The 25,153-nt window shown below is 36.9% G+C and overlaps 1 protein-coding gene across 1 annotated transcript; it reads right to left on the bottom strand.

The window, feature by feature from the left end:
• Nucleotides 1-1,755: 1,755 nt before the first annotated feature.
• LOC135230181 (olfactory receptor 4A5-like) lies at nucleotides 1,756-24,707 on the bottom strand. The gene is made up of 2 exons (XM_064279143.1): nucleotides 24,602-24,707; nucleotides 1,756-5,036 (listed from the first exon to the last, which is right to left on the bottom strand). The coding sequence occupies exons 1-2, from the start codon at nucleotides 24,705-24,707 to the stop codon at nucleotides 4,147-4,149; spliced, it is 996 nt and encodes a 331-aa protein (XP_064135213.1). The 3' UTR covers nucleotides 1,756-4,146.
• Between the last annotated feature and the right edge of the window lie 446 nt (nucleotides 24,708-25,153).

Below are 25,153 nucleotides of genomic sequence, written 5' to 3'. Positions count from 1 at the left end.
TGACTGATGATATTGAGCTTCTTCATTGTCTCACTCCACAGATGCAGTCAATTTGATTCCTGTGTATTCCATCTGGTAAAGTCCACCTGTATAGTCACCGTTTATGTTGTTAAAAAAAGGTGTTTCCAATGAATAAGCCATTGGTCTTACAGAATTCTATCTTGCAATCTCCAACATCATTTCTATGACCAAGACCATATTTTCCAATTACTGTTTGTTCTTTCTTGTTTCCAACTTCTGCATCCCAATCACCAAAAGTTATCAATGCATCTTGATTGCATGTTTGATCAATTTCAGACTGCAGAAGTCTGAATCTTCAATTTCTTGATCTTTGGCATTAGTGGTTTGTGTGTAAATGTGAATAATAGTTGTATTAGCTGGTCTTCCTTTTAGGTGTATCACTATTACCCTATCACTGACAACATTGTTCTTCAGGATAGATAGATCTTGAAATGTTCTTTTTGACAGTGAATGTGATGCCATTTCTCTTCAGCTTGTCATTCCGAGCATAGTAGACCATATGATTGTCTGATTCAAAATGGCCAATACCAGTCCATTTCAGCTCACCAATGCCTAGGATATCAACCTTCAAACGTTCCATTTCATTTTTGAGAATTTCCAGTTTTCCTCGATTCATTCTTTATACATTCCATGTTCTCATTACTAAGGGATGCTTGCAGCTGTTTCTTCTCATTTTGAGTTGTGCCACATCAGCAGATGAAGGTCCTGAAAACTTGACTCCATCTACGTCATTAAAGTTGGCTGTACTTTGAAGAGACAGCTCTTCCCCAGTTATATGTTAAGAGCCTTCCAACCTGAGGATCTCATCATCCAGCACTACATCAGACAATGTTCTGTTGCTATTCATAAGGTTTTCACTGGTCTTTTTTTTTTTTTTTTTTTTTTGGAAGTAGATTGCCAGGTTCTTCCTCCTAGTCTGTCTTAGTCTGGAAGCTCTGCTGAAACTTGTCAGCCATGGGTGACCTTGCTGGTATTTGAAATACTGATGGCATATTTTTCACCATCACAGCAACACATGAGCCATGACAGTACAACAAGCTGACAGAACAGTGGTTGTTATTATTGTTATATTAGACCCAGTCGATCATGAAAGAGGCAGTGATTTGTCTTCAAGGAGCAGATAATGTTCTCTTTTTAGCTCTGCTGTATGTAGATTTCCAAGAAACTTTTTATTCATTGCCATGAAGTCTCACCAAAGATTATCTATGACCAAGAAATACATTTCACAGCAAAGCAATCTACTAATATGCGTGAAGTTTACTGGTCTTACTAATGTTCCCATTACCCATCAGACATGACAAAATTATGGATTTGGTTCTGAATACTCTATGATAGTGCTGCCTGGAAAACAAAAGACAACAAAAATAGCATTGGTATGCTACCCTACAGAATGTGGTATATACTTCAACCAAAACCATCTCTCCTGTAGCCAGAATAAAAAGCTTGTGAACAAAACATAGAGGTCAGAGTGGCCCTTGTCACTATTATGTCTCATATTCATAATAAACCACTTAAAGTATTTCTGCTTTGTGTATTCAAAATTTTGAGCTAGCTATGTTTGGAAGCCCTAGTTGATAAGAAAGAAATGTGTCTGCCAATGAACACAGCTGTTCTTCCATTACATTTAAATGGAATTAGTCCCATCTTTATTTGGGGATTCTATGCTGATGAAAAAGGCAGAAAGAATAGATTACTGTGCTGCTGTCATGTTTAACTATAAAAATAAAATATTCAGTAGTTTAAATTAGATATTAAAAATTCAAAATTCTGAAATCTTTAGAAGACAATATAGAATGTTTTCCTGTCCTTGTAATAGAGGATGGAGCCCTCGTGGTACAATAGTTAAGAGTTTGGCAACTAACCAAAAGGTTGGCAGTTCAAATCTACCAGTTACTCCTTGGAAACCATATGGGGGCAGTTCTACTTTGTCCTATAGGGTTGCTATGAGTCCGAATCTACTCAACCCCAACAAGTTTTGGTTTTATATTAGAGGACATCTTAAGTAAGACATAGAAGTGTTAACCCAATACATAAAGACTGAGAAATTTAACTACGTTAAGAAGTATTTTCAAATGAAATTATAAAAGTGTAAAAAGAAAAAACACAAACAGGGAAAAGACTTTTGTACTACTTTTAAATGAAATTTAAGAATTAGTACACAGGATACATAAACAATTTAATAACAGAAAGACAATCCAATTGAAAAACTGGCAAAAGGCAAGAATAAGTATATGTCATAGAAGAGGGGAACACAGTGACATCTAATAAACATGAAAACATGCTCAACTTCAATAGAAATAAGAAATGAAAATTAAAACCACAGTGAAATCACAGCTTTATACCCATTGAATGACCAAAATATCAAGCATCTACAATATCTGGTGTTGGTAAGTATACAGAGTAATGGAACTGTTCAACTCTGGTGGCAGGAGTATAACTGAGGATACCATTTCAGGAAAAAATTGCAACCATCTGTAAAAGTGAACATGTAAATGCCCTTTTTAACACAAAATAATTTCTTTTAGAATATCCACAATGACACTGCTTATGATAACAATAACTGGAAACAATCTGTACGAGCACTGACCAGGGATGGATACATAACCTATGGTATATTCAAACAATTAAATAATATATAGCAGAAAAAATAATTGGACAAGAGCGACATGCAGATATATAATCAAATATTAAATAGTAAACACTGAGTGATATAAGTTAAGATTAAGAAAACTATGAGCTACATGATGTAATTTTAATAAAAGTAAGGAATAAGAAATCTAAATATACATTAAGGATATATACATTCATAGTTAAACTATTTTTAGCTATGATTAAAAAACTAGGAATTAAATTACTTCTGAGAAGGGGTGGAGAAATGGCATCAGAGAAGTGAAATCAGGCAGTTTCAATGATATTGGTAATATTCTAGGTAAGAGGCTACAAGATTTACAAACAATTGCATATGTTGTTGGATACACATGAAAAATTACACAGTAAAATTTAAAAATAAGAAAAATTCTAAAATCTTTCTTTTAGTTAGAAAAGTAAACTCTTGTTAAGCATAGATAAAGATCCATGTTACACTGAGAAAATTCTGCCTGCTTTCTGGCTTTGGGATGTCCCTGGATGGGCTGTAGACTGAGAAAAACTTATTTTTTTACGTAAAGTTGAAAAAACAAAATTTTGTTTTTGCCAAAACAAATCATTACTAAGTCTTTAAGTAAAAAGCATTTAAGTTTAATACAACTTTTAGGGAACATGCTGTTTATGCGACATAACACATTTCTTTCCATATCTTCAATTTTATGGAGACAAAATCAGAAGCTCTACCTACTCTTTTAAGAAGTGCAAAAAAAATGCACATAATAACTAATGAGGAATGTGCAAAATATGTTTATAACTTAGATTGTGATTTTCATACCCAAATTGAAACAGTATCTGTCCTCTAATCAAGAACTAAAATGAGTTTTCTTCATCAACCACATCCCATATATCAAAATTACTCACTCATGGTGTCTCAGACAAAACACAATATCATGTCCCACTTAAATATGCAGAATTAAAAATACATGGACATTGGCCAGAACTACAGAAGTAATTTTAAACACAAAATGCAAAGTACAGCTAAAAAAAGCTGTTGTGCTAAGAGGATAATGAACAGTAAAATTTTACATCACTCTCTTGGCCTCAGAAATTTGTTCTAAGTGTTAGCCAAAATGTTTTCTCATTAAATTCAGTGATAGAAAAATTTCTAAAGTAACTTGTTTTACTCTTTTTAAAAGAGAAGGAAAAAAAAATTCTTCTAAGTCCTGTTTCAGTATATACTCAGAAAAATAAATTTACAATGTGAGCTTAGTTTTATTTTTGTTTATAAGAAGAAAAATACCTATGCCGTTCATCCAGCCTCCAGAATGACTCTATTAGGTTAATTCTAAACTAGAAGAATAATTTATTCTACATTGTGGATGCCTTTTTTTTTTTTTTTTGTATCAATAAAGAGAAGTATACCTAGAGAATCCATAGAACTGACTAAAGCAGTCATTGTGATAATTTATTTCCTATTTCTTGCTTTAGCATTAGCAATAATATTTTCAGTGTGGAAGCATATTCTTAGTCTACCTGTGGTTAATTTTCTATTCCAGATTTTTTTTTCATAGCATTTTTCATCTCAGAATTTCTCAAGCTGTATATCAGAGGATTCAACATTGGAGTGATAAGCGTGAAAACTGCAGTCATAGATTTGTCAACAGGAAAGTTGGAAACAGCTCTAACATACAAGAAAATAGAGGGAACAAAAAAGAGGACAACTACTGTGATGTGAGAGTTGCAGGTAGACAGGGCTTTGCACCTCCCTTCCTGACTGTGAGTCTTCAGGGAGCTTAGGAGGACCCCATAGGAGATTAGTAGAAGGATAAAAATTAGCATACACATGGCTCCACCATTGGCAACAACAGTGAGCCCTATAAAACAGGTGTCAGAGCAAGCAAGTTCCAACAACGGGTACATGTCACACATGAAGTGATCAATGACGTTGGGCCCACAGAACGGGAGGCTGTACACAAAGAGAAGTTGAACCATAGAGTACAAAAAACCTCCAACCCAGGCCACCACCAGCAACAGAATGCAAACCTGTTGATTCATGATGATCAAGTAATGCAGTGGCTTACAGATGGCAACATAGCAGTCATAGGCCATTGCCACCAGAAGAAAGACCTCAGCACCACCAAATAAATGTTCTATAAAGTGCTGGCCCATGCAAGCTGAGAAGGAAATAGTCTTTTTATCACAGAGTAAGTCTACAATCATTTTAGGGGAAACAGCAGTGGAAAAAACAGCATCCATGAGTGACAGATAGGCAACAAAGAAGTACATGGGGGAATCCGGGGAGGGGCTGACAATAGCAGTCATGACAATGAGCAAGTTGCCCACCATCATTACAATGTAGATGAGCAAAAACACGACAAATAACGCTTTTTGGCCCTCAGGATCCTGAGTGAGTCCCAGGAGGACAAGATCTGTTACATTGGTACTGTGTCCCAATTACTCTTCTCCAAGACCTGTTTCAGAGATGGGAGCTCAGTAGAAAAAGACCTGTAATGAAATCATGAACACAATTATTAGTATACCCATTAGGTAATGGAGCACTTCTTCACTATTAATCTTCTACAGTGGCTTGTACTTAATAAACATTTAGAAATGTCTACTGGGTGCCATAGTGGTTAAGTACTATAGCTGCTAACCAAAGGGTCGGCAGTTCGAATCTGCCAGGCACTCTTTGGAAACTCTGTGGGGCAGTTCTACTCTGTCTTATAGGGTCGCTATGAGTAGGAATTGACTCGACAGCAGTAGGTTTGTTTTTACTGGGTTTCTCTTCCAAATATCCCAATTCCCTCAACAATTCTACTTCTCAGATGACTGGATTGGACCTACAAATAAGAGGTTCTAGCTCTAAATGTGGAAACCCTGGTGGCATAGTGGTTAAGTGCTACGGCTGCTAACCAGACGGTCAGCAGTTCTAATCCACCAGGCGACCCTTGGAAACTCTATGGGGCAGTTCTACTCTGTCCTATGGGGTCGCTGTGAGTCAGAATCGACTCAACGGCACTGTTTTTTTTAAATCTCTAAATGTTAGTGGATCTTCTACAGAGAAGAACAGTCAGAGACCCAACAGTTAATCCTTTTTTAGAATATGACAGTGCTTGGCACTGAAGTCAGCAATGACAATGAAGGAAATTATTTCTGCTCTCAAGAAACTTATTCTCTGGTGGTGAAGATAAACTCTAAATAAATAAATTTACATAGAATCAGTACTTAGAGTTGGTACTATTTGTGGTGAGTACCTTTACAATATGATCTGTATAGCACCAAAATTAACCCCTCTTCAGGAATATCTCACTAAATATTATGATGTTCCACTATTAGAAGCTCAGTCCCTCCTGCCTCAGAGGTTGTCCAATCTTCATGAATCCTTAAATTTGAAGAGGCTGGAATTTGAAATGTATCAATTATTTAGCACAATATTCCCTGTAGCAATTATTTGGACATAGATTGTTGGTCTCTTCTTAAGGGTCCATAATGCTTTCCATTTCCTCTTTGCCTATCCTACAACTATTAACACACTTCTATGCTCTATTGGCATAGAGTTATTACTTTAAGTTGGTAGTATTTGTGATGAGTACCCTTGCAATATGATCTATATTTTCAGCAAATATTTTTGAACTGAAGTTACCAACTAGTACTTTAGCAGCCAGTATTTTCAAACCAGTTGGGGGTGAGCTGGGTAGTGACCGGGGGAGAAAACAGACACTGTAAAGATAGGTAGAAGACAATGGAACAGCGTTTTATAGATATGCTTCTTAGGCACTGAGAGTGGTCAAAATTAGAACTTCAATGCCCAGATTTCAAAAAGGAGCATATTCAAAGGAAAATTCCAAACTCAGCATAAGAAAGTATGAGTTGTAGACATTTTCTAAATTTAGTCACAAGTCTGTCTCAATTTCCTCACTGGAAAGTAAAAGGATTAAATTAGATAATCTTGGAATCCTTTCTAGTTCAACTGTCTGATACTTTCAGTGAAAACCCACCTAATTTTATTCTGCTGTATACTTCCATTTACATATTTATAATTAAACAACAATCTCCAAGCTCATCACTATGACTTTAAAAATGCTAGCCAGTGTTGAGATTTGACCTTTACAGTGACCAAATAATGGTTAAAGTATCTCACTCAGTGTACCTATTTAAGGCCCAGGATATCCTTAGAGAGAACATAGCAGTGAAGAATAATGTGAACTCTGGAAAAACAGTTTTTGAATTCCACCTTCACCACTTACTATCTATGTGACCTTGGGCAACTTAATAAACCTCTTTGTGGCTCAGTTTCAGAATTTGTAAAATGGGGATACTAATAATACCTATCTCTTAATGTTGTGTGTTTCTTTTTTTGCATGTACAGCACCTAGATCACTGCCTGGAACCTGATAAAGAATCAACAAACCATAACTTTTATTATTGTTCTTGAATGTTTCACTATAGACATCGGATCAAAACAAATGATCTGGATCTTTGTCCATTTAGTAATATGTACATTACTTATAAAAAGAATATTATAGACCTATAATTCATGAACACCCAGTTTTGGACATAGGATAAAACTGTACATTGTAAGAATTATCCATTTTGCTGCATATCTGTAGTAATATCTACCTGTCATGTTATGATGTTATGTATATTGATGGAAGTTAAGCAGAAAAAAGGAAAAGATTGTACCCATGCATCAGATGGAGACCTGAAGAGTAGAAAATGAAAGAAAAGGAGAATCAAATCAGGAAGCAGAGATATTATATTTGAGAAATATTATACCCAGTAAATTATACACGAGTATGTGTTAAGTGTGGATAGTGTTCTTAACAAATCTTCTTCAGGAAGATTTCTTCTAGTGAAAGAGTGCTGGAAGACCAACCTCTGAGGCTTCCTGAACTTACTCAGGAGGCTTCTTGGGAAGCCATTGTAAATAAACAGAGACCCTCCTAGAAAATAAAGAATAAAAAAGAAAAGAAAATGAAAGCAAAGGAAGAGAAGACGAAAAGATAAAAGAAAGATGGGAGGAGAAGAGAAGGAAAGGGAAGAAAAAGAAAGGAAGGGAAGCAAAAGAGGAAAAAGAAAAGAAAATTCAAAAGGAAAAACAAAGAAAACAACAAAAAGAACAAGAACATTGACTCCTCAAAGTCCATAGCTCTTATGGTTAAGGACAAATTCAAATAAGAGTGAATAGTACATATATAGATATAAACACAAACTTTAGGATTATTCACCGTTGGAGAAAGTTGCTGAATGACTAAACCTCAGAAGTAGACAAGCTGATTTCATTTACATTGATTTGGTTTGGCGGGGGCGGGAACATGTGCAGAAGAATTCTGAGCTTTCTTTTAGAAACCAGCTGTAATGAGAGTTCTATATGTCTGGGTGGTTCAGGATTTCTGTCATTTTAGAAGCTGTAGATTAATAAAGGCACATCTGTTGAAGAATATAATGGTAAAGATAGTTTATGTCTAATTACTTTTTAACTACTGACCTGCAAAGTCTAATGTTCTTCATCTTATTAATAATTAATGCTGGATTTCACTGAAATATTCTACTGGCCAGCTAAATTACATGTAAAGAAAATGAGTATGTAAAGAATCCACTATAGTTTCAGTCCTCAAAGATTTGATACTATAAAAACTAAAAGTATGGGTAGGCTTTCAACTTAAACGCCTAAGTTAACATCCTTCTAGAAAAAAAAATCCTTTGCTTTTTACAAATAGAAGTTAAAATGCCATAGTAACAAAAATAACCTCTGTAGTACATTACAATTACAGTTTTATAAGTCTCTCTAAGTTACAGTAGAGGAGGCATTTCCTGATCCCCTGTTTCTTTTTGTATATATCCTAATAAGGTTGTTGTCATTATTGTAAAATATTTACACATAAAAGCACATATCAAGCTTCCAAACACAACAGGCATCTGTTCTTTATACCCTGACAGACTTGATATAATACATAGTTTTAAATTCTCTAGCTACGGCTGCTAACCAAAGGGTAGGCAGTTCAAAGCCACCAGACACTCCTTGGAAACTCTATGGGGCAGTTCTACTCTGACCTATAGGGTTGCTATGAGTCGGAATCGACTCGAAGGCACTGGGTTTTACTGGGTTAGTTCAAATACAAAGCCTTGATGGCTCAGTGGTTAAGAGCTTGGCTGTTAACCAAAAGGTCAGCAGTTCGAATCCACCAGCCACTCCCTGGAAACCCTATAGTTTTACCCCATGCTACAGGGTTGCGATGAGTTAGAATCAACTCAGTTGGATGGCAACAGGCTTAGTTATTTGATTTAGTTCAAATACATCTAAATTAATTATAAATATTTATTAATATATCATGTTACCTATGAACCAAAATTACAAATCTATCAACTTATTTTTAATGCACATGTTTCTTTTGTTATTTGGCAAATGGACAGTAAATGTCTATCAGGCTAAAATACTAAAGCCAAATAGACTATGTATATTCTGATTAATTTTTGTGTTTCTCTTGCTTAACTTTACAAATTCAGAATTAACCTAATGAAATATATTTAAGACATTAGCTATATTTCAATATATCATGTAAATTTATAATGAGTGTTTTCCATTAAAGATTTCAAAAACTCACCTCTTGGGTCTTGTCCTTGGTTCTGAAAATCAGGGCTTCTTTCACTGAGAATAATTGCCAATATCTCCTGTACTTATCTGCAAACACAGAACACATGGCAATGTGTGTTCAGTGGATCTAGAAATAGTTCCAAGTGGTTACACTTTTCATACTTCCATACAAGCTGTTCATCATATATATATATATTTGATAAATGTGGAGGTGTATATGTATCTAAAGTGGATGCCTGGAATATGAAGACATTTAAAAATATTGTCAATTTTTGGACGGAAACCCTGGTGGTTAGTAGTTAAGTGCTACAGCTGCTAACCAAAAGGTCAGTAGTTCAAATCCACCAGGCACTTTTTGGAAACTCTATGGGAGCAGTTCTACTCTGTCCTATAGGGTCGCTATGAATCAAGATTGACTTGACTACAAAGGGTTTGGCTTGATTTTGGTTTTGGTCAGTTTTTACAGTACAAAGATAGTATATAGATGAATGTTCTTACCTGTTGGGAAAATGTGTTCAGAGAACAACGAAGATGCTATGTTTGCATGAGTCTGCAAAAACTGGGCAAATTAATGGAAATTAACCTGGCCAAGCCTGTTATTTAGTGACACAAACAAAGAAAAAAGGAAAAGTTACTGATATTAGTTATTTGAATTTTTCTCCTTTTAATCAATTAAGATGAAGCAACCAAAAAGTATTTTACTTTGACTGAGGATTTAGGGTAACACTCATGTCCCTAGTCATTAATTCTGTACCTAACAGGGCAAATGCTGGGATTTATCTTCCCAGAAAAGTCAAAGACAGAGTTTTCTCACAGATAGGAGCAGAATTTTTCAGCAATTCAGTCATTCAAAAAGCATATCCAAAGACCATTTCTTTCCTCATTAAAGAATGCCCGTACATCTCTCCAACTTCACTTCAGAAAATCATGCACTTCCAGAAATTCCTACCAGCAATGAGAGATATGTATTAACAGAAAATATAACAAGAAAACATCTACAGACCTAGATGCCAATTAAAGAGAGCCTCCAGCCTGGATAGGAATTGGAGTTTTCAGAAATCTCTTGGGTCATTCTGTCAGGAAATAATTCTTCCATTTATAAATGCAGACGTAGTGTGTGGCTTTTTACATCATCATTGTTTTAAATGAAAGAGAATGCAAATTCATTATAAATTAGTTTGTTAGAATACTTGGAACAAATTCAAATGAAATTTCCTCTCCTGGACAGTTTTCCTCCCCAGACAATCCCTAAAGGAAAAAAGACTTGGGTCTTGCCAAGAAAAAGTAGCGGACAAGCAAGTAATGAGAAAAGTCTGTAATGTGAAGAGAAAATTCTAAAATAAGTTGAATAATAAATTATGAGGTTTATATTAGTAAATCTTTAGGTAATGCAGATAATGTTTATTTCAAAATGAAGGGAGAACAAGCCCCAGATTCTCTTGCCTAACCATATTCCTAGCAGAGAAAGGCCTTACTCTGACTGTTAAAGCGTGTATACACAATAAACTCTACGGCTCAGAGGCAGAGAGCATTGGAACTAGCTAAGTGACTGATATTTACCTTCCAATTCTTAAAAGGCAGATAGGCACAATTCTGCAGCTCTGGATAGGAATAAATGTTGATCTAGGTCAGCTGGAACCATACTGGTCTATTTCTGAAACACAATCAACAATTGCTTTCATCAATAGTTGCAACATAAAGATTTAACTCCCAATCCAAGAGGATGTGTCTTAATTTCATCACTTTATTCTCAGTTGGACCAAGACTCAACTTGACTAGGACTTCAAACTGGTACCTTAACTTTGAGCCAGCTAAAATTTTACTTGCATGCATGGCTCCTTTACACAAAATTGATACATTTTATCAAATAACCCTGAAGCTTGCCATAACCTTGAAGTTTATAGTTGTGATGTCCAATTAATAAATACTTCATATTCAAAAGTTTTTAGTTGAGTTTTCTGTCATTTGCAACCAAAAGCAACCTAACTGAAACACCCTGATCTTAAATGTATATATGAATTTAGATTAATTTATGTGTATGAGTGTGTTTTTTGAGCCAGTGTCAGTTGATTTAATTTTTACATTATAATCTGTCATTACTGTTTCAAAATTTAAATACAATTTCCATATCGTTCTTCTTTGAAATGAACTTTTAGAATCAGAGAAATGTTAGGCATAGTTATATGTGGAAAAAAAGAGAAAGAAGTGAAATATATGTTTACTTTTTTCCCAAGGATATACTTAGCATACTCACTATTTTGTGAGATAAAATTTAGACATGAGCACACTCTAAGCTAATTCACTACATTCTTCTGGCAGTCCATGGCATGTTAATTATCCTTTGCTAATACCACAATTAAGATGTATCAATTCTGTTTTTTGTCTTCTTTTTTTCTTAGTACAGCTTTTGCATTAGAAAGCCATAATCCTAGTGCTCAGATAACTTTGGAAATGTCTATTTTATGAACATATGCAGACAGACACCTTGGCAGAAGCCTAATACTGCCACCTCGTGATGAACAACACTAGGAGGTGGAATTCAAAAGTTTTCTGATAGAGCTTCGAGATGCATGCTATTTGAAAGACAACTAGTAGAAGATCACTGGGCTCTCATAAAGACGTGAGTAAATGACATCATGAGTGCCATTTATGTCATGGGTGATGTCAGAGGTTCATTTGCTAAGAGACTGATCAGCATAACAAAACTCCTTAAAAAAACGAGATAGTACATACAGATATATGGCAAGGAATGTGGCTCGGGGAAGTCTATCATATTCCGAAGCATAATTTTCAAAACAAAATGGAAACTCTGGCAAGATTTCCACTTCTCTTGTTGAGAGATATGAATGCAATATTCGCTTCCTGCTAAAGAAAAACAAGATACTTTGTTTTCAAAAGAAAGTTCTCATATAGAAGGGTGGGATTCAATATGGAAATATGCTGAAATTCTCCCTCTGAATGGTACAAACTTAGTCAAAAAAGGCAAAGTTCATTCTCCCCAGTGCGCAGATGTATGAGCAGTATATTCAGCATGTAGGAAGCACTTGGTTCTCACAGTCAGAACTATGCCTGGCTCTTTACACACTCACGCGTTGTGGTTAATGCACTCACCATTTGGGCAGGCAAACAATCTCTGGAGAAATGGACAGTCAAGAAATGAAGTGATAGAGAATGCTGTTATGGAAGGCGTTATGGGTATTCTGAGGGAATATTAAAGTGGGTCATGTAGATGACAACAAAAAACCCAGGCATTGGCTCAAAAAACAATAGATGCCTTTGGCATAACCCCCAGAAGTGGTCACTTGAATATTTAAAATGAATGACATACAATTATGCCCAGAATAACAACATATTCCCCTAAGCCAAGCAAAGTCACTAATGTGGTAGGAGACTATGCTGTATAGCAATAGCAGGAAAGCTCTTAAAATAGGGCCAAAGACCAATGCACAGTTGTAGAGAAATTGCAAAGAACCACTGGCTACAAATTCCGGTGGCTTAAAATGAATTTATCCTGAAATAAATTTTTTTTTCGGAAAGATTTTTAATTCCACTTTGGGCTTCACTTACTCTGTAATTCAAACCACAGCTGAAAACACTAGGAAACTATTCAAATAAGACATTCCATACCAATTAATTCTTCCAAATTACATCTCGTTGGACCAAATCAAAAATTTTCCCATGCCCAGAACCAAAAACCAAACCCATTGCCGTAGAATTGATTCCAACTCATGATGATCCTATCTGTTACAAAGTAGAACTTCCACACAGGATTTTTTTTTTTTGGGGGGCTGTAATTTTTACTGAACCCGATCAACAGGACTTTCTTTCACAGTGCTGCTGGGTGTGTTCAAATCACCAACCTTTAGGTTATTCATTGAGTACAAACCACTTGCACCACCCAAGGATGGAATACAGATATATGGGAGGTTGGTTATAGCTAAATCCGTGTTTGGTTAGATACAGATCCATACCTGGTTGAGTACAGACCCTTGTAAGGTCACATAAAAAACCATGTGTGGTTGTACACAGGCCATATGTGATCAGATACATGCCATTGTATGGTAAACTGTAGCATCATGTGTAAATGGATATAGACCTGTGTTTAGTCAAACAGTCATCTCAGTAGGCAGATACGAACCCGTGTGTGATCAGAAACAGATCCACATGTATTCACATACAAATGTGTGTGTGCAGTTTCAGTACACAGAATTAAAACCTTACATAATCATTGGAGGGATTGGAGGAGCTGGCTTTTGGATATTGGAGTGGACCCAGTTGAGGTCAAGAATTGACAATCTAAGCTGTGATCCAGAGATTAGGAAGCTGGATTCAGAAGGAAAGGCCAATGCAACTACTTCTCAAAGTTCTTTCCTGCTTGGAGGTTAAAAAGATAATTTACTTCAAAAGTTTTAAAGCTTTGCTTTTCACATTTATGTCTTTAATCTATATAGAGCTTGAATTTTAAGGTAGTGTTTGAGGTGGTAATATAGCTAACTAGATTTTTCCAGCACCATATATTGAACAACCATTCCATTTCCTACTACCCTGCAATGCCATCACTATTACATATAAAATATCTATGGATCCATTGTTCTGTTTCTTGACTTTCTATTTCCATCAGTTGGTCTGTCTATCTATGAGCCAACACTATAGTGTTTAAATTACTGTATTGTTTCAGGTACTATAGCTGTGTAACAAATTGCTCCAAAATTTAGTGGCTGAAAACAACAATCACTTTATTATCTCAGATGGTTTCTCTAGGTCATGAATCTGTAAGCAGCTCAGCTGGGTACTTCTGGTTCATGGTTTCTCATGAGGTTAAGTGAGGACGAGGTCATCTAACAGGTTTCTTTATCATATATCTGGTACCTGGTCTTGAAAGTCTTGAAAAGTGATGGCTGGAATAACTGGCACTGTTTGGGCATCTACCTCTATTTCTATGTTGTTTGTCCATATAGTCTCTCAAGCATGGAGACTTTTACATGGTGAATCAGAGCTCTAAAAGTATGTGTACCAAGAGAGTGAGCAAGGTAGAAGTGCATTGTCTTTTTTTTAACCTAACCTTGGAAGTCACATAGAATCACTTCTGTCATATCCTATTAGTCTCCAGAGTCACAAATTCCCTTCCATGTTCAAATAGGAAGGGCATAGATGCCACCATTTGAGAAGGAAGTGGCAATGTTCTGGAAAAACATATATAACAGGATATAATGTGGTAGAAATATAATATGCCACAATATGTCCTTTGGCCTCAACAATGCACACCCCCTCCACAAGAAAAATATACTCACTGTCCCCTTTCACAAGGTTCCTCTCTCAACCCTCATCCAATGACAGTATTGAGTTCTGACTTAAGGGTCAGTATCTTATCATCTAAATCATGTCCAAGTGTGGATAAGACTCTGAGGTGTAGTTCCATTCAGTCTGAAGACCTATGAACTAGAGATACCTTATCTGCTTCCTCATCCCCACTGCCCCCCAGCTCCCACACACTCTAACAGTTATGGGATAACTTCTATACACACTTACATTCAAAAAGGGGAAATATGAGAGGTTAACAGAAATGATGTTCCATAGAAATTTTGACAACCTATTTAAAAATACGCATGTTATTTCCAGGTCCTTGTTTATCTGTCCCGTACTTCTGGTAGTGATTTTTCCATACATCTTTTCCCAAAATACCTTTGGGATTTTGATTCTACTTTCTGAATTATCCATTCTTTTCCATAATATATACTTTGTGTTTGTAGGTTACCAAAGATATTTGAAGGATGTGGGGGTGATTCTTATCACATTCAAATTTAATTTACTTGCTTGTCTTGGAAAAAGATGGAAAGACAGATTTAATATGTGTGGAAAATAGAAGGTTAAAAATTCCATATCATTGATCTTTACATTTTGTGATGTCTTTATATGGTAAATTCTTTAGAACAAATTCAAAGTCTATATTTGCTTATGATCTTTCAATATCTTGATTTCCCAAAAGGCTGGTATCGTTTGGAAACCAGTGTGGGTAACTGTCTTATTATCTAGTGCCGCTATAACAGAAATACCACAAGTGGACGGCTTTAACAAACGGAAGTTTATTCTCTCGCAGTCTATGAGGCTAGAAGTCCAAATTCGGGGCATTGGTGCCAGGGGAAGGATTTTTCTGTCTGCTCAGTCAGAAGGTCCTTATTATCAAACTTCCTCTGGACTAGGGGCTTCTCAGTGCAGGAATCTCGGGTGCAAGGGACATACTCTTCTCCTAGCACTACATTCTTGGTGGTATGAGGTCCCTCTGTCTCTCTGTTCGTTTCTCTCTTTTATATCTCAAAAGCGATTGGCTTAAAACACAACTTAATCTTGTAGACTGAGTCCTGTCTCATTAACCTAACTGCCTCTAATCCCAGCTCATTCACATCATAGAGACAGAATTTACAACACATAGGAAAATCATGTCAGGTGACAAAATGGCGAGCAATTGCACAATACTGGAAATCATGGCTTAGCCAAGTTGACACATATTTCTGGGGCACACAATTCAACCCGTTACAGTTATTGAAGCAATTATATAGATCAATTAGACAAACAAAGCAATACCTTTTGTTTGAATTACTCTGTAACAAGTGAGAATATCAGCTATTCCATGTAGGGAAACAATAAACAAGTTGAGACTCAGGAAATCTGAATACTTATCCTTAGTCTACCACAGTCTGAATGTGCAATTTTGTAAATGTCTGTTTCTTCTCTCAGTCTCAGTTTCCTCATTTGCAAAATGAAAAGAATCTATCTACCTACCTACCGACCGATCGACAGACCAGGCTACTGACCAACCAATCCATTCATCCATCTATCCATCCATCCATACATCCATGCATCCATCTATTCATCCATTTATTCTACCTATCTGTCATCTATCATCTATCTCCTTATTTATATATAATCACATTCTGGCCTGTATGTACTTAAATTCTCAGAAAATTCTCATTATAATGTCATATGAATAGGATTTTACTCTGCTCAGTAGGAAATGGGGTCCAACTCTTTTCAGAGACTTCTGATTTTGGAGAACTCTTAAGTTAGAAAGAACACATAATGGAACTGAAACAGAATAAGCTGGCTTTTAGTTCTACTGCTCAGTAGTTACACCACACTGTGCAAGTGAAATGAAGCATTCTGAGCCTCGGCTTTCCCATCTGTGAATCAGCAATAATATACACATGGGGTTATTTGAGTTTAAATGTGAAAGTGGATTGCAAATACTAAACGCTCCACATATTATCCAAAAAATCAAAACCAAACCTGTTGCCATCGTAGTGATTCCGCCTCATGGTTACCCCATGTGTTACAGAGTAGGACTGCTTCATAGGGGTTTCTTGGCTGTAATCTTTACAGAAGCAGGTCATCAGGCCTATCTTCCGTAGAGCTGTTGGGTGGGTTCAAATCACCAACCTTTAGGTTAGTAGTCAAATGATAATTGTTTGTGTCACTCAGGGGCCTACTTACTTTTAATGATGAATTTAGGGTGGGTTAGAAATACTATTTGGACAGGGGTAGTAATGCGTTACTAACTGACTTAAACAAATACGTATATAACCATTGCCTTCGAGTTTATTTCGACTCATAGTGACTTTACAGGGCAGAGTAGAACTGCTCCATAGGGTTTCCAAAGAGTGGCTAGTGGATTTGAACTCCCAAACTTGTGGTTAACAGTAGTAGCTCTTAACCACTGTGCCACCAGAGCCCCAAAGAAGTATGTAAGTAGTTCTAAAGTCTTGTTCTAAATTCTCCTGAGAAGGAAGATGGAAAATTCTCAGGGGACTTAGAGAGATAGGCATAGTTCAAATTCCTAAGTGTTTTTTTTGAATCCATTTTTATGCCTCCACAAGTTAGGATGAGAGCCTTCTTAAAGCCTTTGTTGATAAACAAATAATAAAGAAGGATCATATTAACTACTTAGGTAAGTTCTTACATGGGAGATAACATGGGGTCAAGGTCAAGAGCAGGATTTGAGGCCAGAGAGAGCTGAATTAGATCTTCTGACCTACTCTTCACTAACCATATGTTCTGGGGTAAAAGGCTAACTCTATGTCTCGATTTTCCATATGTAAAATAGAAAGAATAACCTTCCTACTATATATAGTGCTTTAAAAAAAATTAAAAGAGGTAATTTATGTGAAGTGCTTTGCACAGTGCCTACCGTATAAGAATATAAGAAGCAATCATTTAATATTAGTTTTTGATCAATGCATGTAATAATAATGCCTAACCTTTATACAGAACTTTATAATTTATGAATTTTTGTATGTCCTGTGGGGAAAGTAGGCCTAAATTCTTCAGTCCTTAAGTTCCTCAGAACTCACTCTGAGATCTGAAAAATGGAGGTAAAGATAAGAAGGAGGTATGAGAAAGGGATGGAGACCAGTGGACAGCAGAGATCTTTTTGGGGTTGGGGAATGATTAGCAATAAGGAAAAAAAAAAAGTGGGATTGAAGGGGAGGGCATCAGTGAGTGACAACCTTGTAAGAATATATATTGATGTCAGAAAATTAGATTTCACCTTCATACTAAAACACTAATTGTGTGACAGATTCTGCCTCTATCTACTCAAAGCCAAAATTAACCATTAATTCTGGTGATAGTGGTGGTGCTTGTGGTGGTGGTGGCGGCGGTGGTGTGTGTGTGTGTGTGTGTGTGTGAGTGAAATACCTTACAATCACTTTGATAAAGAAGAAAAAAAATAAAAGGCTCATGCTAGGTTCTTAAAAAACTTGCAGATAAATGAGAGTAAAATGTGTCCTCATCTTTTTTTATAAGTAGTTGCTTTTGGGTGGCACACGTACAGCCTCATAGAAAGAACAATATAATTTTTTAAAATTAATTTTTATTAAGCTTCAAGTGAACATTTACCATTCCAATCAGTCTGTCACATGTAAGTTTACATACATCTTACTCCCTTCTCCCACTTGCTCTCCCCCTATTGAGTCAGCCCTTTCAGTCTCTCCTTTCGTGACAATTTTGCCAGCTTCCCTCTCTCTCTATCCTCCCATCCCCCCTCCAGTCAAGAGTTTCCAACACACTCTCCAGTGTCCACCTGATTTAATTAGCTCACTCTTCATCAGCATCTCTCTCCCCCCCACTGACCAGTCCTTTTCATGCCTGATGAGTTGTCTTCGGGGATGGTTCCTGTCCTGTGCCATCAGAAGGTCTGGGGAGCATTGCCTCCGGGATTCCTCTAGTCGCAGTCATACCATTAAGTATGGTCTTTTTATGAGAATTTGGGGTCTGTATCGAATTGGTCTCCTGCTCCCTCAGGAGTTGTCTGTTGTGCTCCCTGACAGGGCAGACATCGATTGTGGCCGGGCACCAACTAGTTCTTCTGGTCTCAGGATAATGTAGGTCTCTGGTTCATGTGGCCCTTTCTGTCTCTTGGGTTCTTAGTTGTCGTGTGACCTTGGTGTTCTTCCTTTGCCTTTGCTCCAGGTGGGTTGAGACAAATTGATGTATCTTAGATGGCCGCTTGTTGGCATTTAGGACCCCAGACGCCACATTTCAAAGTGGGATGCAGAATGTTTTCATAATAGAATTATTTTGCTCATTGACTTAGAAGTCCCCTCAAACCATGTTTCCCAGACCCCAGCCCCTGCTCCGCTGACCTTTGAAGCATTCATTTTATCCGGGAAACCTCTTTGCTTTTAGTCCAGTCCAATTAGGCTGACCTTCCTTGTATTGAGTGTTGTCTTTCCCTTCACCCAAAGCAGTTCTTATCTACTGATTGATCAATAAAAAACCCTCTCCCTCCCTCCCTCCCTCCCCCCTTTGTAACCACAAAAGTATGTGTTCTTCTCCGTTTTTTCTATTTCTCAAGATCTTGTAATAGTGGTCTTATACAATATTTGTTCTTTTGCCTCTGACTCATTTCGCTCAGCATAATGCCTTCCAGATTCCTCCATATTATGAAATGTTTCAGAGATTCGTCACTGTTCTTTATCGATGCGTAGTATTCCATTGTGTGAATATACCACAATTTATCTACCCATTCATCCGTTGACGGACATCTTGGTTGCTTCCAGCTTTTTGCTATTGTAAACAGAGCTGCAATAAACATGGGTGTGCATATATCTGTTTGTGTGAAGGCTCTTGTTTCTCTAGGGTATATTCCGAGGAGTGGGATTTCTGGGTTGTATGGTAGTTCTATTTCTAACTGTTTAAGATAACGCCAGATGGATTTCCAAAGTGGTTGTACCATTTTACATTCTCACCAGCAGTGTATGAGAGTTCCAATCTCTCCGCAGCCTCTCCAACATTTATTATTTTGTGTTTTTTGGATTAATGCCAGTCTAGTTGGTGTGAGATGGAATCTCATCGTAGTTTTAACTTGCATTTCTCTAATGGCTAATGATCGGGAGCATTTTCTCATGTATCTGTTGGCTGCCTGAATATCTTCTTTAGTGAAATGTGTGTTCATATCCTTTGCCCACTTCTTGATTGGGTTGTTTGTCTTTTTGTGGTTGAGTTTTGACAGAATCATGTAGATTTTAGAGATCAGGGGCTGGTCTGAGATGTCATAGCTGAATATTCTTTCCCAGTCTGTAGGTGGTCTTTTTACTCTTTTGGTGAAGTCGTTAGATGAGCTAGGAACAATATAATTTTAATAGTCACAGTCATATGTTATAAAATTTCACAGGCAGTAAACATACCCTACTCTCAAAAATTTCAGTAAGAATAAAAGTAGTTGATATTGATTGTGCCTCTACTTTGGGCCAATTGCAGAGCTAGTAGTCTTGACACTCTCACAGCCACCCTTTAAGCTAGTTGTCCTCATTTGACAGAAAATAGTTGAGAGGTTCAGAGGTTAAACACATTTTACAGAATTACCTTTGCTAACTCTTTATTTCAGTGTAAGACTAGGGTTACGACTTACTGACTAACATCCAAAAACTTCCTTACCCTCTATCTTAGTTATTTCATCTTCTAAATAAAGATAATAACAATGTATGACTCAATGTTGATACAAGGATTAAATGTGCCTGGCAGTTCAAAGGCACCCAAGTAAACGTTAGCCACGTTAATCATGGCATCTGTACATGAAGTAATCTCAATAAAGGTCAACAATGTCCTTCATGGGGTGAAGTCCAAAACTTTGGAATAATTTTTACCCTTCTTTCTTTCTGACACCCCACATCAAGTCCATCAGCAGGTAGTATTGAAGCTACTATCATCATACATCTACCTCCACTACGCCCATCCTGGTGCAAATCACCATCAAGTTTCTGCTGAATTATTATGATAGCCTCTTAACTAATCATCTCCCTGCTTCTGCTATTGCCCCTCTATAGTCTATTCCCCACACAGTAGCCAGAACAATCATTTCTAAGATTTAGTCAGACCATGCCATTTTGCTGTGCAAAACCTTTCAATGGCTTTGTTTTTCACTTAGAATAAATTCATACCCCTTAAAATGATCTACAAAGCCCTATCAGACCTGCTACTCATCAGTTCTTGTTCATTACTCTCCAGCCACACTGATCTCCTTTAGACAATGATGCCAACCACATTCCCTCCTCAGAGTGTTTTCACTTACTGATTTTTTTTTTTTTTTGGTCTGGAATGTTCTTTCCTTAGATGTCTTCTTGCATCCTTCTTCACTTCTTTTTAGTCTAGTTTACATGTTCCCTTTTCAAAGAAGCCTTCTCTGACTACCTTATAGAAAACAGCACCCCACCCCCAGATTCCAAATATCCATTACCCTGCTTAGTATTCCCCATAGCAGATGTTACAATCTGAAATGCTATCTACTTTCTTTTTTATTAGCTTATTTTCTGTCTCCCCCTACTAGAATGTATGCTACTTGAGTGTAGAGACTTTATCTGTTTGTTCACTGCTATCTCTCAACTTTCTAGAGTGTTGGGCACATAATAGATGATTAATAAATATTTGGTAAATGGCTTATTAAATGGACCTCAAAACTATATTTGATTAGGTAATCCTTCTCCCCCACCTCTCCCCAGACTCCACAGGTTTTATTTTGATTAATAAGGGTATTCATTATCTTAGTCATCTGGTGCTACCATAACAGAAATACCACAAGTGGATGGCTTCAACAAAGAGAAATTTATTCTCTCACAGTCTAGCAGGTTACAAATCCAAATTCAGGGTGTCAGCTCCAGGGGACAGTTTTCTCTCTCTGTTGGCTCTGGAGGAAGATTTCTTGTCATCAATCTTCCCCTGGTTGAGCAGCTTCTCAAGCACAGGGACCAGGTCCAAAGGATACAAACTCTGCTCCAGGTGCAGTTTTCTTGGTGGTATGAGGTCCCCAACTCTCTGCTTGCTTCCCTTTCCTTTTTATCTCTTGAGAGTTAAAAGCTGGTGCAGAACACATGCCAGGGAAACTCCCTTTACTTTGGATCGGGAATGTGACCTGGGTAAGGCTGTTACAATCCCACCCTAATCCTCTTTAACATAAAATTACGATCACAAAATGGAAGACAACCACACAAAACTGGAAATCATGGCCCAGCCCAAATGGGCCACATTTTTGGAGGGACATAATTAAATCCATGACATTCATTTTCTCTAATTTTGTTTGGGAACAGAGTTGGAGGAGCTGATAAAATATTCTTTAATATCATATCTTGTTTATATTTTATTTCAAAGTCTCAAAAAGAGATTTTAGAAATGAATTAAAACAACTCCCCCAAATAAAATAATACAGAAAAACCCATGATGCAATAACACACAGATAAAGAGAATCAGGATTTTTGAGAGTTTTTCAGCTTTCTCTCTAAGTAATTCTAATACACGAAGACAAAAGACTTTTCCAAAAAATATAAAATCATGGCTCTCATACAAATATAAAATGAATACATGACAAAGTTTTTATTTAACACATTAATTAAGGAGGGAACCAGGAGTAAGTTATGATCCATTTAAAGGAGAATCCAGTGTAGCACATTTGTTCAATCAGGGATGTGTCATGAATTTACAAATAGATGCAAAACTGACTTTATCTGCAATAACTGAGGGAAATCAATTGAACCCTCTTCAGACAATATTTTCAATTTTATGGACAAGAATTATTTGCATTATCAGTTTTCTATAACTGGAAGAGTTGTAAAATAGCTCAAAGACAGTGAAAGGCATAATCCTCACAGAATCATGTAATCCCAAGGGGAGTGCTATAGGCAACACATAGCTTTTCATTGAAGATAGCCAGTAATCTTTTTATATTTCAAAGTCTTTCACAATTTTTTTCTCATGAAAGTTAAATTTATTCAGCAGCTATACATCAAAAGAAGTAGAGATAATTTTTAAATAACCTAAATTTTTTTCAATTATTTCTATTATTTACCAAGAAAAAATACAAACTTTCCATATCCATTGGAGTCCTAACAGGAAACAGCATGCTCAAAAAGGCAGATTAAAAAAAGTTTAATGAAGATTATTTATCAAGGTATGAAGGAAATTAATTAAGGGTGATGATAAAGCTTGCCAGGGCGAGCTACCAGTAGGAAATCATTACCACCAGGAGGCCTGAAGTAATAAGGGGAAGAAATTACTACAAAAGGAAATATAACAGTAGGAGATATCCACCCAACAAGAGCTGTAACCCTAGTTAAAGGTACCCTGTTACTGATAAACCACGGTAGTGACCCAGGAGAATAAACCCTGACATTCTTTTCTTCCCACCCTGTCCTCCTAACATTTATCTAGCACATTCTGTTGGTCAGAGAAGAAGAAGGCCTCATTGAGGAACACCATGGAAGCCCACCATGGAGGAGAAGAGTGAGAATAGATCTGAAGGGCTGAGAGGAGTATATCTAGCTCACTTTCCAACACTTTATTTAATTGTTTTTCTAGGTAAGATGGTGAACACTCCTATTTTGGAAAAAGAAAACACAGGAGAAATAAGTAAACTGTCTTCCAACTTGCTTGCACTCTTAATATTTATTGACTACCACTCTGAGTCAAACATTAAAGTAGATCCGGGGATAAAGAAGTGAAGAAGGCAGTTATAGCTTTGCTTCTCTGTAGCTTATTTAAAGGGCTCTTGAATGGAAGAGCCAGGTGGTTTGGTCTTAATCTGTGTATCAACAGTGTGTGAAACCAGAATCAATAGTTGGTTAGCAGCCATACCTCTTAACTACTGCTCCACCAGGGCTTCTTGTATACAGATATGTATATGTATGTGTATATATATATATATATATACACAAACACACACTTGTGTGTATATATGTGTGTGTGTCATTTTTATTGTGTGTTGTGTGACTGATTCTGACTCACAGCAACCATAATTTACACAGTAGAACTGCCCCATAGGGTATCCTAGGCTGAAATCTTTATGGGAGCAGATGGTCAGGTCTTTTCTCCCACAGAAATACTGGTAGGTTTGAAGTGCCAACATTTTGTTTAGCAACTGAGTGCTTAGCCATTGTACCACCAGGGATTCACACACACACACACATATATGAGTTCTCTAACATTTCTTGCTGGCTGAGAAGGAATTTATAATGTGATGAGGTCCCTATGCCTCGATGTCCTCCAGCAAATGCCCAGTGACCACTTGTCACAAGATGTTGTAGATGGGATTCCAGCATCAATAGAAGCTGGATTAGACAGCCTCAATGGTTCTAATCTTTTTGTAAAATAGAAAAAACATGTTTTTTCTCTTCCTATATGCCATGAAGGAAAAGAGTTTATTTATTAAAATGCTTTGGTCTTATTTGAAAACACAAAATATGAAATGCTTATCACCCTGCTATTAAAAATGTTGTCTTTACGGGATAATCTGTGTTCATCATCAGCACTGAAACGGAAGAAAACAGGATGAATGTGACTGATTTAATTCTAATAGGACTTACACAGAATCCTCGTATGCAGAGAATTCTAGTTGTTGTTTTGCTTATCACCTACATTGTCACCGTCTCAGGAAACCTGCTCATCGTGGTCACCATAATCTGCAGTCAGGCATTGAAATCCCCAATGTATCTTCCTGGCCTTCTTATCTTTGATAGATGCCTGCTACTCCTCTTCCATAATCCCTAAAATGCTAGCTGACTTGCTCTCTGAGACAAAAATCTTCTCCTTCAGTGGCTGCATGACACAGATCTTTATTGAACATTTCTTAGGTGGTTCTGAGGTTGCCCTCCTTGTGGTCATGGCCTATGACCGTAATGTGGCCATCTGTAGACCTCTGCACTATGTGACCATCATGAACCACCATATATGCTGCCTTTTGGTGGGGGTGTCTTGGACAGTGGGTTTTTTTTTCCACTCTATTTTACTAAAAAAAAAAAAAACTTTTTTTTTAGTTTTTTTTATTGGACAGATTCTTGTCACTTTCTGGCTCCCATTCTGTGGCCCCAACATTATGGATCACTTCATGTGTGACATCTTCCCCCTGATACAACTTGCCTGCACAGACAATTTCCTTGTTGATCTCCTGATTGCTGCCAATGGTGGGATAATGTCTGTGATTACCTTTGTAATGTTGTTGGTATCCTATGTCTTCATCCTGCATTCGTTGAGGATTCACAGCTCTGCAGGAAGGAAAAAGGCCCTCTCTACCTGTACCTCCCACATCACTGTTGTTGTCTTGTTCTTTGTGCCCTGTATTTTTATGTATATGCGACCAGTAGCCACTTTCTCCATGGATAAAGGCATAACTGTATTCTATACCCTTGTCACTCCCATGTTAAATCCATTATCTACACAGTAAGGAATGCAGAAGTAAAAAATGCCATCAAAATGTTACTGAAAAGAAATGTAATTTCAGATAATAAGTGACCCAATGTGAAGATTTTATTTCTATCATAATCTTTACATTTTTATGTTAATATATATGTGGGTTTGTGTGTATGTGTGTATATATATATGCATATATATATGTATATATATACCTCTTTCCCACCTGTATCACTTAACTGCCATAGAACCTTTGCACAAGAATGGCATGGAGGTGTGTCT

The sequence above is a fragment of the Loxodonta africana genome, unplaced genomic scaffold (genome assembly GCF_030014295.1).
Source record: "Loxodonta africana isolate mLoxAfr1 unplaced genomic scaffold, mLoxAfr1.hap2 scaffold_85, whole genome shotgun sequence".
NCBI lineage: Eukaryota > Metazoa > Chordata > Mammalia > Proboscidea > Elephantidae > Loxodonta > Loxodonta africana.
This window is presented reverse-complemented; position numbering and strand designations above follow the sequence as displayed.

Excerpts from the sequence above, each read along its gene's own strand:
- LOC135230181 (XM_064279143.1), bottom strand. The coding sequence starts at position 24,707 with ATGCAGGATGAAGACATAGGATACCAACAACATTACAAAGGTAATCAC. Across the intron at positions 5,037-24,601 it reads CAAGGAAATTGTCTGTGCAG|ATCTTGTCCTCCTGGGACTC; the intron begins GCAAGTTGTATC and ends CCAATGTAACAG.